General features: G+C 39.5%; 1 protein-coding gene across 6 annotated transcripts in view; it reads left to right on the top strand.

The window, feature by feature from the left end:
* Window positions 1-6,138, top strand: part of LOC131190986 (uncharacterized) — a 53,898-nt gene extending 47,760 nt beyond the window's left edge. For 4 of the 6 annotated variants that reach the window (XM_058168600.1, XM_058168598.1, XM_058168601.1 and 1 more), the window contains 2 exons: window positions 295-453; window positions 1,953-6,138. In XM_058168600.1, the coding sequence (XP_058024583.1) occupies window positions 295-453; window positions 1,953-1,975 (182 nt within the window). In that variant the 3' untranslated portion in view covers window positions 1,976-6,138. The remainder of the gene's footprint in view (window positions 1-294; window positions 454-1,952) is intronic. The other 2 variants (XR_009153391.1, XM_058168602.1) reach the window with 2 other exon arrangements.
* The last annotated feature ends 9,903 nt before the right edge of the window (window positions 6,139-16,041 follow it).

The raw sequence follows: 16,041 nt of genomic DNA, 5'->3' as shown, positions 1-16,041 counted from the left end.
TTGACAGTTGCAGCACAATACTAATTCATATTTTAAGTGGTTGTCCACTTTGACTCCTAGATCCCTTTCATAGTTGCTGCTGTTGAGCCAAGTTCTAGCTATTCTATACCTATGCATTTGGTCTTTCTTGCCACTGAATTGCATTTTGTTGGATAGGCCCCAGTGTTCAAATCTGTAAAGATCTTTCTGGATCTTGAGCCTATCGTCTGGCGTATTGCCTATTCCTGCTAGCTTAATGTTGTCTGCAAATTTGATGAGTTCTTCTTTTATCCCCTCATCCAAATCATGTTGAAGAGTACTGGCCCTACAATAGAACCTTGGAGAACTTCACTGCATGCTTCTCTTCATGTAGATGCTGTTTCATTGAGGACTACACATTGAGTGCGGTTGGTCACCCAGCTACAAATCCATCTGGTGGTGATGCTATTTTCCCACATTGTTTTATCTTACCAAGTAAGCTGTGGTCTAATTTGTCAAATGTCTTACTGAAGTCCAAGTATACTATGTCTACAGTATTTCACTGGTCCACTAATTTAGACACTTTATCAAAGAATGTAATTAGGGTTGTCTGCTATGATCTTTTTTTAACAAACCCATGTTGGCTTTTAGTAATAGCCTTACTTGCTCTAGGTTTCTGCAAATCCATTGCTTCATTATCTTTTCCAGGATTTCCTCAGGTATTGATGTCAGCCTGATTAGTCTGTAGTTTTCTGAATCTATCCTTTTTTTTTTCTTTTTTCTTTTTTGAAGTTGGAACCACATCAGCTCTTTTCTAGTCCTCTGGTAGTTTCTTGGTGCTTTGGGAAATTCAAAAGATTTACATGGCTTTTTTTTCCCTTGGGGAAGTCTTGTTTACTTTTATTCCCATCACTGGTACAGTTGATGACGTCTTTCTTCTGCATGCTTGCTTACAGGAGGAGGATATAAAATGGATTACTTAGCTCCAATAGGGCTGGGCTGGCTTGGATTGGACTGCATGGACATTGTTGTTGATTTTATTTTTCCTATGAGTGTCATATTGCCATTAGGCAACCACTGGGGTTCTTCTTTTTTTTATATATAGTTGTTCCTTACTATATTCAATTTAGTTGCAGTCTTTTAGTTTCTCATTTTGCTGTTTGAGTATCAGAGTGGCTAGACTTCACAACAGTGTTTTTTTCCCCCCATGACTATGTTTTTCTTCTTATAAATATGCTTGCAAATGCTCCAAGTAGTTCCAATGCAGGGTGCCTTCCTTCTTTTAAAATTTGGTTTCATGCAGGGTTTTATTCTTTTAAACATTTTTTAAAAAATCTGCATCCTTTGGTTTTAATTTCAACGTTAATGTTTGGCAACCTATAATGTTGAAGTGAACTTTAAAGTAACACATCAAATGCAAATCAAATTGCTCTCAAGATATAGTTTGTAATCCATAGAGGGAAGAAGCAAAAGGAATAAAAAGAGGAAAAAAAAACCTCTCAGCACTTAATAATTGTGAAAGGATATAGAAAAGTTGTGAATTCTCAATTGCTCACTTTGGGTCCCTTCTTTCTTTTAAAATTTTAAAAGCCTTAAAGATTTACATTTTTTAAAATTTTAAAGTTCAATTACAAAAGTTTTTTTAAAAATGGTTTTATGAATTGTTTTTTATTTTTTTGTTATAAATTGGTCTAAGTTTAGTCACTGGATCTCTTTTTTCTTTTAATTTTTTAAAAAATTATTAAAATTCGATGACTTAAAAAATAAAAAAAATAAAATTTATTTAATTTAGTTTAATTGAATTCAATTTTGAAAACAGTAGAAACCCTATATTCTTTCAACTTTCAACAAAAGAAATTTCTTTCAACTCATTCCCTGTAGCTCTGATGTAAGTATATTAGTATAGTCAATGTATTTTGCCTTCATAATTTAAGTTTAATTACCATACATCAGAACCAGATTAAACAATTCCTACTTGCTGTTCTTTGTTTCAGAAACTTCTAGGCTTGAATCTTGACAGGAGTCAGGTGTGACTTTTTCAAGGATGAAAAGTGACAACACGAAAGTACCTCTGCAGACTCTCTTCAGTCTAATTCATGCATTACCTCCTTTTATCAGTTTTGCTGAATTTTAATTGGTTTTATTTTGCTTGTCAACTGTTTTTATTTTTTATTCGTATCAAGTTCTAATTTACTGTGGAATTTTAAATAGTTGTGGACTGCTTTATTTATTTCATGAGCTCTTTTGTGTACTACTATGGAAGCAACCTATGGAAGCAATCAAGAGGCAGTAAGAAAAGAAAGAAAAGAAAAGTGATACAGAATAAACTCAGAATTGGTGGCTCCTTCAAAACTATTGAATCAGCCTAAAATTGCTGAATATTTAGCAACAAAGAGCAAAACAAAACAAAACAACAGTGAGTATAGTCAGTAATAAAATAAAACCAAGGAGATGATGTTTTTATTGGCTGTGTTGTTCTGGAATAGGACTTAAAAACTGAGACTGAGCACCAGCAACTGCTTGATCTTTTTTCCTCTCTGGGAAGAATTATTACCAACTGAATGATTTAACAGCAGAGTCTCAGCCTGAGGCCGACACACCCCTTGCCACCCTCTTCATCTTTTTCTAAAGCAGGTCAACTTGAATATTTAAGAAATGAATAAGTCTCACAACAAGACAATGCTTTCTAACTGCACAGACAAGTCATTTCTATTTTTGGAGCTATTGTCAACAATAAATAAATAATAAGGTGGATACTTTGGGGAGAAGATCTTTGAAAGAGCTAATCAAAGTCATTCAAACAAATCAAACGGAAATGGAAGAATTCTGATGTTAAGAATTGCACATGACAATACCCTGCCTGTTTCTTAGTTTTTATATAACTTTACAAAAGCCATAATCCTTACTCACTCTTTTGCACCAATTTGTACATGAGGCTTTGAAGACTAAATTTTTTTAAATACTCTTTTTTCATATTTAGTGCCTCCTTCAAATATGTTTCCACTAATATTCATAAAGCTGTGACTTTTTCAAGAATTATGAAGTGTGCCAGAAATGAAATATTTGTATTATTTTTTTACTGAAGTTCATATGGTTTTTCAGATATATAGATATAGATATATAATTTTATAAACACTCCACTGGTTAGCACTGATAGCTTTGGAATTTTAAATGTTTGTAAAGCTGGTTCCTAGTTCTCATAATTATGGGAAAAATCTCAAATCCAGATTTCTGCTGCTGAGGTGCCATGTTGAATTGGGCAGCAGTTACCCTTCTCCTCCACTGTGTTGCTATCGTGTTTCCTACAGGATGCTCATGGATGCCAATTGCCAATCTGACATGGCAGTGTGCTGATTTACTTTACTATCTTTATCCTCCACCAGTTTAAATGATCATTCAACTTTTGACTATTGTATTGTTTAATAATTCAGTAGAAAATGTTTTGTCCTTCTTCACTTAACTTATTGTATAACTATTGCAATAATTAACTCTGAGTCTGAAGTCAAAATGACAAGAGAAAATGGGAAACACCCATTGTTCTGAAGGGGAACAGGTTTTTGCATCTGTGATATGAAAGAACAGCCCAAAATTGGAGTTATTTCAAAGAAGAGAAAGATGAGATTAGATCTTTAAAATCACTTTCAACAATATGATTCCATAAGATAAAAGGCATGGCATAAGAAAGGGAAATATAGCCAAATCTCATTATATGGCACCATACCTCTCCATATCTTTGTGCAGAAAACAATACAGTTAAAAGAAAAGAAAGGGATAAAAATAATTAAAGAAATGACTTTCAAATTTTATTACAGCAACTAAAATTAAAATTTCACTTTAGATTTTTATTCAGGAATGCTGGTGCTTGGATAGTAATAAATACTTGGATAGTAAGAAATTCTATAAATCTCAAAAAAAAACAACCCTTTAACTCTGGGAGTATGAGTGATAGAAAGAGTAAAGGAACAAACAAGTGTGTTTTTGCATACATACATAGGTGCAAACAAAAATATAGCAGATATCAGAGACATCAAAACTGTTACAGATTTCAGAGGGAGGCAGAGCTGACGTCGCTACGACACAAAGGGCGATCGGGAAGCTCCCAGATCGCCCTCGATATCTTCCCTGCTGGACAGTCCCCTTGGGACCTCAATGTCCTGTAGAGACAGTGATTGAGAAGGGCACATCCTGAGGATCCCAAGGACACTGCAAAGTCCCTGGTTGATCCAAGAGAAGCCCTTTTTTCCCAGCGGAGAAGGGGCAGCCCTTAAGCTGCTGAAGTTGGGACAGCTCCAGAGCGGAAGAGAGTGAAAGCAGCGTGTCGGTGTGGTGAGAGACTTTTTGCTTTTAATAAATGATTAGAGAGAACACCTTTAGAAGAAAAAATATAGCTAAAATTGCAAGATGCCAAAATAAGAGGAGGGTTTGGACTGCCTAACTGGGAATGATACTATCGGGCAACAAACTTGATGTAGGTCAAGGAATGGATAACATTAAGGAATACTAGAATATTGACTTTAGAAGGACATGACTTGTTATTGGGATGGCATGCCTTTCTATGGTATAAGGAAGCCAAAACACGGGTATTTCAAAAGACATTTTATAAGAGAGGCCTTGTTATTAATTGGGAGACGATTAAGAGACAATGCTATTTAAAAATTCCAGTCTGGTTATCAACTATTGAAGCATTCTCATGTTCAATAATATTTAGAAAGGAACAAATTATTTGATATTGTTGAATGAAAAAGGTGAACTCAAATCTAAGCAAGAATTACAACTTCAAGGTATAAAAATGAATTGGTTCTCATATTTGCAAATACACTCTAGACATGATAAAGATGTCTAGGTTTTTATAACAATTTGACTAACCTAGATAAAATGTTAACAGGTACTAATGAAAATCTGATTAAAAAACTATATGGACATTTATTAGAGGTGAAAATGATAGAAGCACAATTTAAAGAAATTGATTGCGTGGGGGAAAAACTTTGGATATGGGATTGACTTAGAGGTGTGGCAAAAATTGTCGCAAAACTATAAAATGACAATGTCATTGCATATAAAGAGAATTTGTATAAGATGTTTTACAGGTGGCACTTACCCCTGACGAGAATTGCCAGAATAAATCTGAAAAATGTTGGAAATGTCATCAGATACCTGGCTCATATTACCATATGTGATGGACGTGCGTAGAAGCTAAAAGTTATTGGACTAAAATCCACAGGTGGTTGGAAAAAATGATTAAAAAACATAGACTTTAAACCAGAGGTTTTTTTTATTGGGGATCATACCCGAAATTTATAATAGAGAAATGAGATATTTGATGGTGAATGTAATTATCAGCGGCTAGAATTGTGTTTGCTAGAAACTGGAAAAATGAGGAAATACCAAAGCAAGATGAAATTATTAAGAAAATAATGGAATGTGCAGAAATGAGTAAATTGACATTTGAGATTAGAGAACAGGAAGATAAACAATACTATAAGATATGGGATTTATTTTATCAATGGCTAGATAAAAAAATAGATTGAAGTTTGACAGATATTTATAACGTAAGAATTGTTGAAAAACAAAATATAACGTAATATCATTGGTTTGAATTAAGAAAAGGAAATGAATGATACAAATATAATTAATGTAAAATCTAGTACAATTTATATTGAGGCAAGGGGAGAAACATTCAGAGTTAAACAAAAGATCAATTGATTAAAATATTTGGATGTATATCAGATTGGTAAAAGGTAAAATAAGATAAATTACATTTTATTAATATGGTGAAATTGCACAAAAGCTTTGTAAACAACCTGTACAGACACACTATCTGTATTTTGATTGAAGATGTTTTTATGTCTGTCTAGAAAAAAAATATTCCAAAACACCTGTTACAGATTTCTTTCACAAATGATCTCTTCCTTCTGAATAGAAGGAAATCAGTGATTGCTCTGGGCAAACTCAGCTCTCATTTTTTAACTGCACTAATGGAAGGAAAATAGTGCAATGATTCCTAAATGTCACATTTCTTTTCAAAAAAAATTATACGAGCAGAACTGTAAAATGTTAATTTTGACTGTACTTTAAATTGGAGTTTGTTTCTATTAAATTAAAATAAATGTAAAAGCAACTACTGGTATAAATAAATGTAAAAGCAACAATAAAAACACAATGGATGTCCATTTCACTGTCTATATACCTGAGACTGAGGTCTTGTTCTTGGAGGCAAATAATGAAGTTAACATGTAAATGCCACAATTTAAGTAGTATCAGATGTTGGTTATTTGGTGGCATTATTACAGTTGATGCCTTTCCATGTTGTAAAATACTTCTCTCGTAGTTACTTACTCCAATCACACATTTCTGACTATATGCTTAAAGTTGCATCTTCAGAATGTAAATACCAGAGTATTCTTTGATATAACCTGCTAGAATTAAAAAGTATAGTCACAGCTGGCTGATTTCGTAAAAGAAAAAAATCAGGGGGAAAAACATGTTATTTGCAGCTACTGGCAAAGTGATACAACCTCTTAACTTAAGAACAAACCTCTTCAAATATTGTAGAAATGCTTACGCTGTCTCACTCTAGCATGGTGCCAGCTCTTTTTGTGTCCAGTAGTAAATGGGTCCCTATTTTTTTCAATTCTTAGAATGTGGAACTGCTTGATTGTATCTTGTCTGATGTATGAATTCTTCCTCCATTCTCCAGAGGTTATTCTCACATCCCATTGCAGGGAACAAGCAGGGGTTAGAGGGTCAACTGCATGCTTTATGGTCAGGAAAATTGAATAATTTTGCAATGAATTGAAAAATAAGAAACCTTCACAGTTAGCTGAAAGGCAGTTTGTAGACTTGTTCCCATAGAAACTACATGTCTGGTTCCTAGAATAAAATTGAAAGTAAACAGGCAGAGGAAGATACACGACTTAGAAGGGACAGGCCCAAGAAATAATCTTACACCATCAGCCTAGCAAGAGGGAGGGCACATTTTTCCTGCTTGTTTCCACCAATATTTTAGGATCAAGATATGAGCATGTGTGGCACTAAACTGTTACAACTCTGTAAAGTTGAGGGCCTCTCTCTATATGATAGTTTGAATTCTAGACTGATAATATACTTACTGACAATCCTTGACTTCTAGTTCTTAGCACATAGAAGAATAGGGTAAGATGGGCTCGGCATAGAAAGAGGTGGTAGTGAGACCCCTCCTTAAGAAGCCTTCCCTGGATCCAGCTGTTTTAGGAAATTATCGTCCAGTCTCCAACCTTCGTTTTGTGGCGAAGGTTGTAGAGAGTGTGGTGGCATGCCAGTTACCCCAGTACCTGGATGAAACTGTCTATCTAGACCCGTTCCAGTCCGGCTTCCGGCCTGGGTACAGCACGGAGACGGCTTTGGTCGCATTGGTTGATGATCTCTGGAGGGCCCGGGACAGGGGTCATTCCTCTGCCCTGGTCCTGTTAGACCTCTCAGCGGCTTTTGATACCATCGACCATGGTATCCTGCTGCACCGGTTGGGGAGTTTGGGAGTGGGAGGCACCGTTTATCAATGGTTCTCCTCCTACCTCTCTGACCGGTCACAGATGGTGTTGGCAGGGGGGCAGAGATCGACCACGAGGCGCCTCACGTGTGGAGTGCCGCAGAGGTCGATTCTCTCACCTTTCCTGTTCAACATCTATATGAAGCCGCTGGGTGAGATCATCAGTGATTTTGGGGTGAGTTACCAACTGTACGCTGATGATACGCAGCTGTACTTTTCCACCCCAGGCCACCCCAACGAAGCTGTTGAAGTGCTGTCCCAGTGTCTGGAAGCCGTACGGGTCTGGATGGAGAGAAACAGGCTCAAGCTCAACCCCTCCAAGACGGAGTGGCTGTGGATGCTGGCACCCCGGTACAGTCTGTACAACCCGTGGCTGGCTGTTGGGGGAGAGTCACTGGCGAGGGTGAGAGTCAATGGAGAGGGTGCGCAACTTGGGCGTTCTCCTGGATGGACGGTTGTCTTTTGAAGAACACCTGACGACCGTCTCCAGGAGAGCCTTTTATCAGGTTCACCTGATCCGCCAGTTGCGCCCCTTTCTTGACCGGGATGCCTTATGCACAGTCACTCATGCTCTTGTTACCTCTCGCTTGGACTACTGCAATGCTCTCTACATGGGGCTCCCCTTGAAGAGCACCCGAAGACTCCAGATGGTTCAGAATGCAGCTGCATGGGTGATAGAGGGAGCCACTTGTAGCTCCCATGTAACACCACTCCTGCGCAGACTGCACTGGCTGCCTGTGGTCTTTCGGGTGCACTTCAAGGTGTTGGTTACCACCTTTAAAGCGCTCCATGGCTTAGGACCAGGTTACTTACGGGACCGCCTACTGCCACCGTTTGCCTCCCATCGACCCGTGCGCTCTCACAGGGAGGGACTCCTCAGGGTACCGTCAGCCAAGCAATGTCGACTGGCGGCCCCCAGGGGGAGGGCCTTCTCTGTGGGGGCTCCCACCCTCTGGAATGAACTTCCCCCAGGACTTCGTCAACTTCCTGACCTTTGAACCTTCCGCCGCAAGCTGAAGACATATTTATTTATCCGCGCAGGACTGGCATAGAATTTTAGATTTTTTATTCGGCTTTTAATTTTACTTAGTGGGTTTTACTGTTTTAAATATATTTTAATCTGGGCCAAATTTAATAAGTTTTTTAAATATTGTTTTATCTTGTATTTATGTATTGTTGTTTTGTTTTTATCTGGCTGTGAACCGCCCTGAGTCCTTCGGGAGAAGGGCGGTATAAAAATTTAATTAAATAAATAAATAAATAAATAAATAATAGATTATCCATCTGACAGTCAGCCCTCTCAAAATACTATGCTGTTTGCTTATGTGGTCATAGTCTCAACGTATATTAAAGAGTATTGGTTCATTCTTAATACCACAGGACAGGTGCCCCTAAAATATGCTACACTTGGGAGTCTCTTCATTAAGGCCTGTGCCTCACCTGTATATATCTCCATTAAGAATTACTATAAATCCATGTTCTGTAATTACAGACTGCCAATTATGTGTGTGTGTGTGTGGCCATTCCATCCCCAAAAAGCTAAAGTTAAAAATAGCTGCTATATTTTGTTTCATGGGTGGCTAACATTCTATTCAATCCTGACATCACTTTGCTATTTATGGCCTCATCATTTTGTAGGTCTTGGGGCCCATATATATGTAAATATTGATGAAGTGAATAAAGCCTCAACTGCCTTACTTACTTACTTAGTTACTTTTCTGTACTTCCATTTTTCTAAAGTGCTCAGTGCTTGATCTTCCAATTTTCCTACTAAAAGGAATATGTTGGATGTTGCCAAGTCCATTGCACGGCATCATAAGTATCTTGCAGAGATCTAGTCTGCTCCTACCAAAAGCCCTTCCTGTAGTCTTCTTAATTAGATAAAACACTTATTTCCCCCTCTATTGCCCTAAAGTAACATGGCTGCATCATGTTATTTTGTGTGTTCAATTTATATCCCATTTTTCCTCAAAATTCAGCCTATACAGCCCTCCAATGCCTTCTTTACAGCAACAGTCCTGTGAAGAAGGTTGGGATGAGGGAAAGTGATTGGAGCAAAGTTACCAAGAAAGCTTTCACAGCTGTGAGTAGATCTCAACCAGGAACTCCCTAGTTCTATTGGAAAACAATTTCATGATATTACAGTATATAGCAGTGATGGCTAACCTTTTCTGGACCAAGTGCCCAAATCGTGCATGCCTGAACCCTCAAAATGCAATGCAAGTGTGGCCCCCACGCATGCACTCATAGGGGGCACCCATATGGATGTGCACATGCCCCCTGTGCATGCGTCCCCGTGCATGCGTGCATGGCCCCTTGCATGCACCCTACCCGCACACACATGCGCAGCAGAGACCTGAAGACCAGTTGGCCAGCGTGAGGTTGAGCTGAGCTGGGGCAATGGCTCATGTGCACACAGAGAGGGCACTGCGTGCCATCTCTGGCACACATGCCATGGGTTTGCCATCACGGGTATATAGTATATTGATGACAGGAGTACTGCATCACCTATACTCTTGCAGAATAGTTAACTGTATAGAACATCTTTATTTCCAGAATTCCAACTCTGAAGGTTATATCTGGCAGGTAACTGACGGTGACTCAGATTTTTCAGTTCAGACATCATGTGGATCCTTATGCCTTAGCATCCTAGCTACCACATTTCCACCAACTGCAATTTCAAGAAATAATTCAAGGGTGATCAATACTCCTTTTACTGGTTTTAGTTTATTTCTTCTTATATGATTACATGGATTGATTTGTCAAAAAATGATAAATAATGGTGATAGTAATATGTTCTGAATTTTATAAAGCTTTTTTTAAAATGATGCAATGAACTAGTTCTATATAATAATTCAAGCAAGCAAGGAAATAATGAAATTCAAATTTCATGAAAGCTATAAGCTTTCTATTTATTTACTAATATGTTGTCCTTTTATCCACAATATTTCCTTCAAATTTTCAATAAATAAAAACTCTCCCATTGTCTTTACATATAAAAGAAAGGATGTTTTTGGAGCATACATATGAACCTGGTCATGCCCACCCTGGCCACATCCACTCTGGCCACGCCCTCCAGCCCCCTACCCCCCAGAGTCAACTACAAGCCTGATGTGGCCTTCAATGAAATTGAATTTTACACCCCTGATATATAGGATCATTTTTTTATTATCTATTGTGTTTTATTTTGATGTAGTCTTCTTGTTTAGGTTGGGATTTCTTGCTTCCTTCATTGAATTTCAGAGTAGCTAGAGTTGCCTCTAGATTCTTTAATTTTTCTTCTAGTAATTCAGATAGTTTACATTTGATACATAACATAGTTTGGGTCTTCTGTAGGCATAAGATGAAAAATATGGCACACTTTTTAAGTCACTATAGTGTCAGTCTCTGTTTCCATGATTTTTTTGTTGTTGTTGTTTGTGTCAAGAATGATTCACTCTTTTACCTAGTTACTTCTTTGGTCTCAGCTTGACAACAATCAGGAGTGGGGTGGTTGAAATCTCTGGGATGGGAATGAAATGCCAAGACTCTGTCTGCAGATTGTGAGACCCTGCTATCATCTCATGGTCACACCATGCAGGTATTTGAATGACATGGGCTGTTATCATAACAAAAAAATAGATTTAATTGGTTAGCACAATGAACTGAAGGGGTTGGCGAAAGAGGAAATGCAAGTTTAACTATGTGAGCTTTTGCATGGGAAACTCAGAACTGGTTTTGCTTCTTCTGTGCCAATGTGGTGTATTCAATAGTTTTACTTTTTGGGACAAAGGAAGCGATGCAAAGACACATTGAAAGCCTCCTTCAAGTCCCTGGATATCAACACACCTCATCAGAAACCCTGGCACAAGACCGATCGACATGGCGCACGCTGATCCACCAAAGCCGCCAGACATCTGAGGACAGAAGAACAACCACAGCACAAGAGAAGTGAGCACTCCGCAAAGCCAGAGCTGCAAATGCTGCAGCAAAGGTGCTCACACATGTCTGCCCGACATGTAGCAGAACAGTTTATGCCCGTATAGACCTTACTAGCCACCTGCGGACACATTGTGAATAGCCCACAACCTACTAGATGTTAAGGTCCTCTTTGAACACGATGGATGAACATCATCACTTTTTGGAAAGAACAATGTTCCAGGAATTATCTTTTTGGATTCACTAGTTGGACATTAAACCTGACATTAAACCAGCTCTCAGCCTATCTACCGCTGACTACCTGGATCCTCCAGGAGACTGCGATATTGAGATGTCAGCAGCCGACAAGAAGTCGGAAGGTGGGGAAAAATTGGGAGAAGTGTGCTCTAAACAGGAGATTGAGAAGCTGGAGCAGCAATCCATGCGCGGAGGACAGGCAGCATCAGGACCCCCTTGCCCTGGAAAAAGGGGCAATGGGCAAGCAGTATGGCGAAGGCAGCAGAGGTAGAATACCCACTGGTTCCTCCTGGAGTTATGGTGATCCTGTCAATTGTCCTACTAGTGAACCCAAAATAAGGAAACTCTTGGGAGCTTTGAATTCTCAAAAGTAAAACTTTATTGGCTACACTATTTTGGTACCAAATAATAAAAACCAACTCTGGTTTTCCCTTGCAAATGTTTGCTTAGTTAAATAATAACTTCCCTTTCTCCCCACCCCTGGGTGATCACATTGTTCAATTATGAGACATCATTTTGTTATGGAAACAGTCCATCTCTTTCTCAAGCACCTGCAGTGGTGGTTGCCAAGCTATCACAGTCCACGCACACATTCTCTGCATTCTATTTCCCCCTTCCCTCCCCTCAGTTCATTGGCAAGTTGAAAAGCATTAAAGTTTGAAAGAAGCAAAGCAGTTCAATCTTGACATGCCGACTCCCTGAAGGAAAAGGACACCTGGAAAATACTAAGCATAGATTAATTCCATTATCTACTCTGTTTCCCTGAAAATAAGACATTCTCTGATAATAAGCCCAATTGGGCTTTTGAGCGCATGCGCTAAAATAAGCCCTCCCCAAAAATATTTAAACGCAGAGCTGGAAATCAGGTAAGATGGCAAGAGGAACCCCATCTTGCTCCACGTGCCCCAAAATAATAAGACCTCCCTGAAAATAAGGCCAAGTGCTTATTTTGGGGTTTAAAAAAATTATAAGACAGGGTCTTATTTTCGGGAAAACATGGTAGGTTGTCTTCACCTTCAGTAATCTCGGTCATTGAGGGATTTTGCATGGCACTGTGTTAGCATTGTGGGACCTTACCCACTCAATGTCAGCTGAGGGATATCCTTTCCACTGCACTAAGTATTGTAATTTCCCCCTAAAATATCTTGAATCCAGTATTTCCTTGATCTCATAGTGTTCCTCTCCCACCACTACAAAGGCTCCCCTTTGACTGGTCTTAGTTTAGAGCCTTGTTGGAAGGGTTTCAATAAGCTACAGTGGAACACCCAGTTGACTCTTCTGAGCACCTTTGGTAACCATAATTTGGGCATGGACCTTTGTACTTGGGACATAGTTTGGTTCAATTTCAGGTACTTAGTAGACATGTATACTTTCTCCCAAATTCTGAACTACTTCTGGTGGGATCTCTTCCAATCTGCCTGTTTCTTTTGTGACTCTGGCTTTATTCAGATGTGCTTTCTACACATTTTCCCGGACAGTTTTTAGAGTGTCCATCCATTGAGCTAACAATACTGAGGGAGGGGGTTTCTTCAGAAATTCTGGCATTGGCACAAACTTGATTCTCGTGGTTTCTTTAAAGGGTGTGAACCAGGGGTGCTATTCAGCAGGTTCTGATAGGTTCTAAAGAAATGGTAGTGGAAATTTTGAGTAGTTCATCACCCTCTTTAATTCTCACTCAGTAGTATGCTTCTCTCAAGTCCCAGCTTGGTGAACATCCTTCCCTTGGCTACGTATCCCAGCATGTTCTTCATAAGGGGGGAAGTGAGGTACATATTTTCCACACAAACCTCATTAATCCATCCCCCCCAAATCCATGCATAATCTCAAAGATTTTGCCAGTTGGGTAGCTAGATTTATATCCTGAAACTTCTGAGCTCCTCCATCTCCCTTGGGGTCATTGAGTACATTTTTGGTTTGAGTAATTTCGCCCCAGGCAGTATTTTAATGGTACAGTCAGTGGGGCAATATGGAGAGAGTATGTCTGATTTCTGCTCACTAAATGCTTCAGCTAGATCAGCTGCAACCTTAAACACTCAAAGAGTCATTTGGACCTGTTTCCCACAGAAAAGACAACACTGGGAGCCACAAAACCTGGGTTGGCATGGACAACTCAACATCACTCCCACCTAGTCACATGACCTGCCCCAGCCATGCCTACCTGAGTTTTGTGGCTCCAGGTGTTTTCTGTGGGAAATGGGTTGTCAGCATTCCAGAAGAACCCAACTCCAATTATAAACTCTGAGACAGGAGAGTTCCAGTTTTTCTCTTAGTAAATCAAAACAATCACTCAATATTGTTTTCAAGTCCTTTTTCATGTCATTCATCCCTACATGAATAGAAGGATAAAAACTGTTTTAAAAAAACCAGACCCCATAAAAGAGGAGGTGGAGTTTCACTGTATGTAAAGGACCACTACATTGCTAAAGAAATGCACAGAACAACATAATGATACCAGAGTCCTAGATTTTATAAGAGTTGATTTTAACAAACTCAGAGAGAACTTGGAAAATATTCTTTGAATGAAAATCCTAAAGGGGAAAGCTTGAGAAACTCTGAAAAATATGATCATAAAAGCCCAGTCCAGCACAATGCCAGTGAAAAAGAAAAACAAGAAATCCAAAAAGAAATCAGCATGGCTGCACAAATATCTCTCTGACAAAATGGACAAGTACAAAAAATTGAAAGAACACATAACTAAGGCAGAATATCAACAGATAGCCAGAATCTGTAAAGACAAAGTCAGGAAAGTAAAGGCTCAGAATGAACAAAGACTTGCAACAAAAGGCAAAGATACCATATTTTTCGGAGTATAAGATGCACCAGAGTATAAGATGCACCTTAATTTTGGGGGAGGAAAACAAGAAAAAAAGAATTCTGCCTCAGTCTACTAGCATCAGGATCAGCCATGTCCTCACTTCCACTTGGATTTTGATAACAAGCAGCACAGATCTTTTTCTCCATTTAAAACAAGCCCTATCATTCTAGGCACATTTAACTGGAGTGAGTGGGGTGGGGGATGATTTTCATGGGGGCAGAAGAGGGACTTGGCTCTGAAGGCTGCACTTCTGAGACACCCCCATCTTCCTAACTATAGTCATAGGTGTTGAAAGCCTGGCTTTCTTCCATCTTTGGCCTGGATTATGGTACCTTTCTATTTTGTAGGCTTTCTTTCCCAGTTACCCAGAGGCTTTGGTTTAAGGTGGCACTGTTTTACACTGCCCTCCTCCTCCTCCTCCTGCAAGCAAGAGCTACCTCACAGACTCAACTGGGAAAGAGGGTGTCAATTACTGAGAAGTTCTTTTCCGGAAAACTTATCGGGGTGCTCCTATGATACAGAGGGCCTACTCACTTTCCCCAAAGAGACCCCTCGTGTGCTCTGGGGGGAGGGTTGGGTCATGGCCTGAGGAATGAACCTTTTCGAGATGGTCTTGGGGGGGGGAATCTGCCTGGTGGCTTCAGCAAACAAGGTGGGCCCCACATTTTGCGGCTGGTCCCCCCTCTGGCTGCCCAGCGGTAGGTAAGAGAATACCAGTCTGATCTTGATGAATACAAATCACTGGGGCCTGATAGATTACATCCCAGAGTTCTAAAGGAATTGGCAGCTGTCATCTCAGAACCACTGTACCACATCTTTCAAAAATCCTGGAGCACCAGGGAACCACCAGAGGACTGAAAAAGAGCTGATGTGGTTCCCATCTTTAAAAAAAGGGGGGGGGGAACCGGACCCAGGAAACTACAGATCAATTAGCCTAACGTGGGAAGTTACTGGAAAAGATAATAAAAAAACAGATCTGCCAACATCTAGAAATGAGTAAAGTAATAACTAGAAGTCAGCACAGTTTTGTTAAAAACAGATCATGCCAAACCAATCTTATTTCATTCTTCAACACAGTGACTAAATTATTAGACCAGTGAAATACTGTGGACTAGTGCTGGTATTCAGCCGGTTCTATCTGGCTCGGGTGAACCTGTAGCAGTGGCTGTGGGAGGCTCCGCCCACCCACCTGGATGTCATCATGGCCTGTTTTTGATGTTCTGTGCATGCGTGAAAGGCCCTGCACACTCACATTTGTGAACTGGTAGCGAAGGTAAGTGAATACCACCCCTGCTGTGGACATAATATACTTAGATTTCAGCAAGGCATTCAACAAAGTAGACCACAACCTACTTCTTGGTAAGCTAGAAAAAATGTGGGCTAGATAGCATCACCATGTAACTGGCTGACAAACTGTACCCAACGAGTAGTCCTTAGGCCCACTACTCTTCAATATCTTCATAAATGACTTAGATGAGGGAATGGAAGGGGAACTTACCAAATTTGCAGATGATACCTCTGTGGCTCAGACTGGTAAGACAGTCTGTTATTAACACAGCTGCCTGCAATTACTGCAAGTTCTAGTCCC

The sequence above is a fragment of the Ahaetulla prasina genome, chromosome 2 (genome assembly GCF_028640845.1).
Source record: "Ahaetulla prasina isolate Xishuangbanna chromosome 2, ASM2864084v1, whole genome shotgun sequence".
In the NCBI taxonomy this organism is placed as follows: domain Eukaryota; kingdom Metazoa; phylum Chordata; class Lepidosauria; order Squamata; family Colubridae; genus Ahaetulla; species Ahaetulla prasina.
Note: the sequence above shows the minus strand (reverse complement) of the source record. Positions and strands in the feature narration are given on the sequence as shown.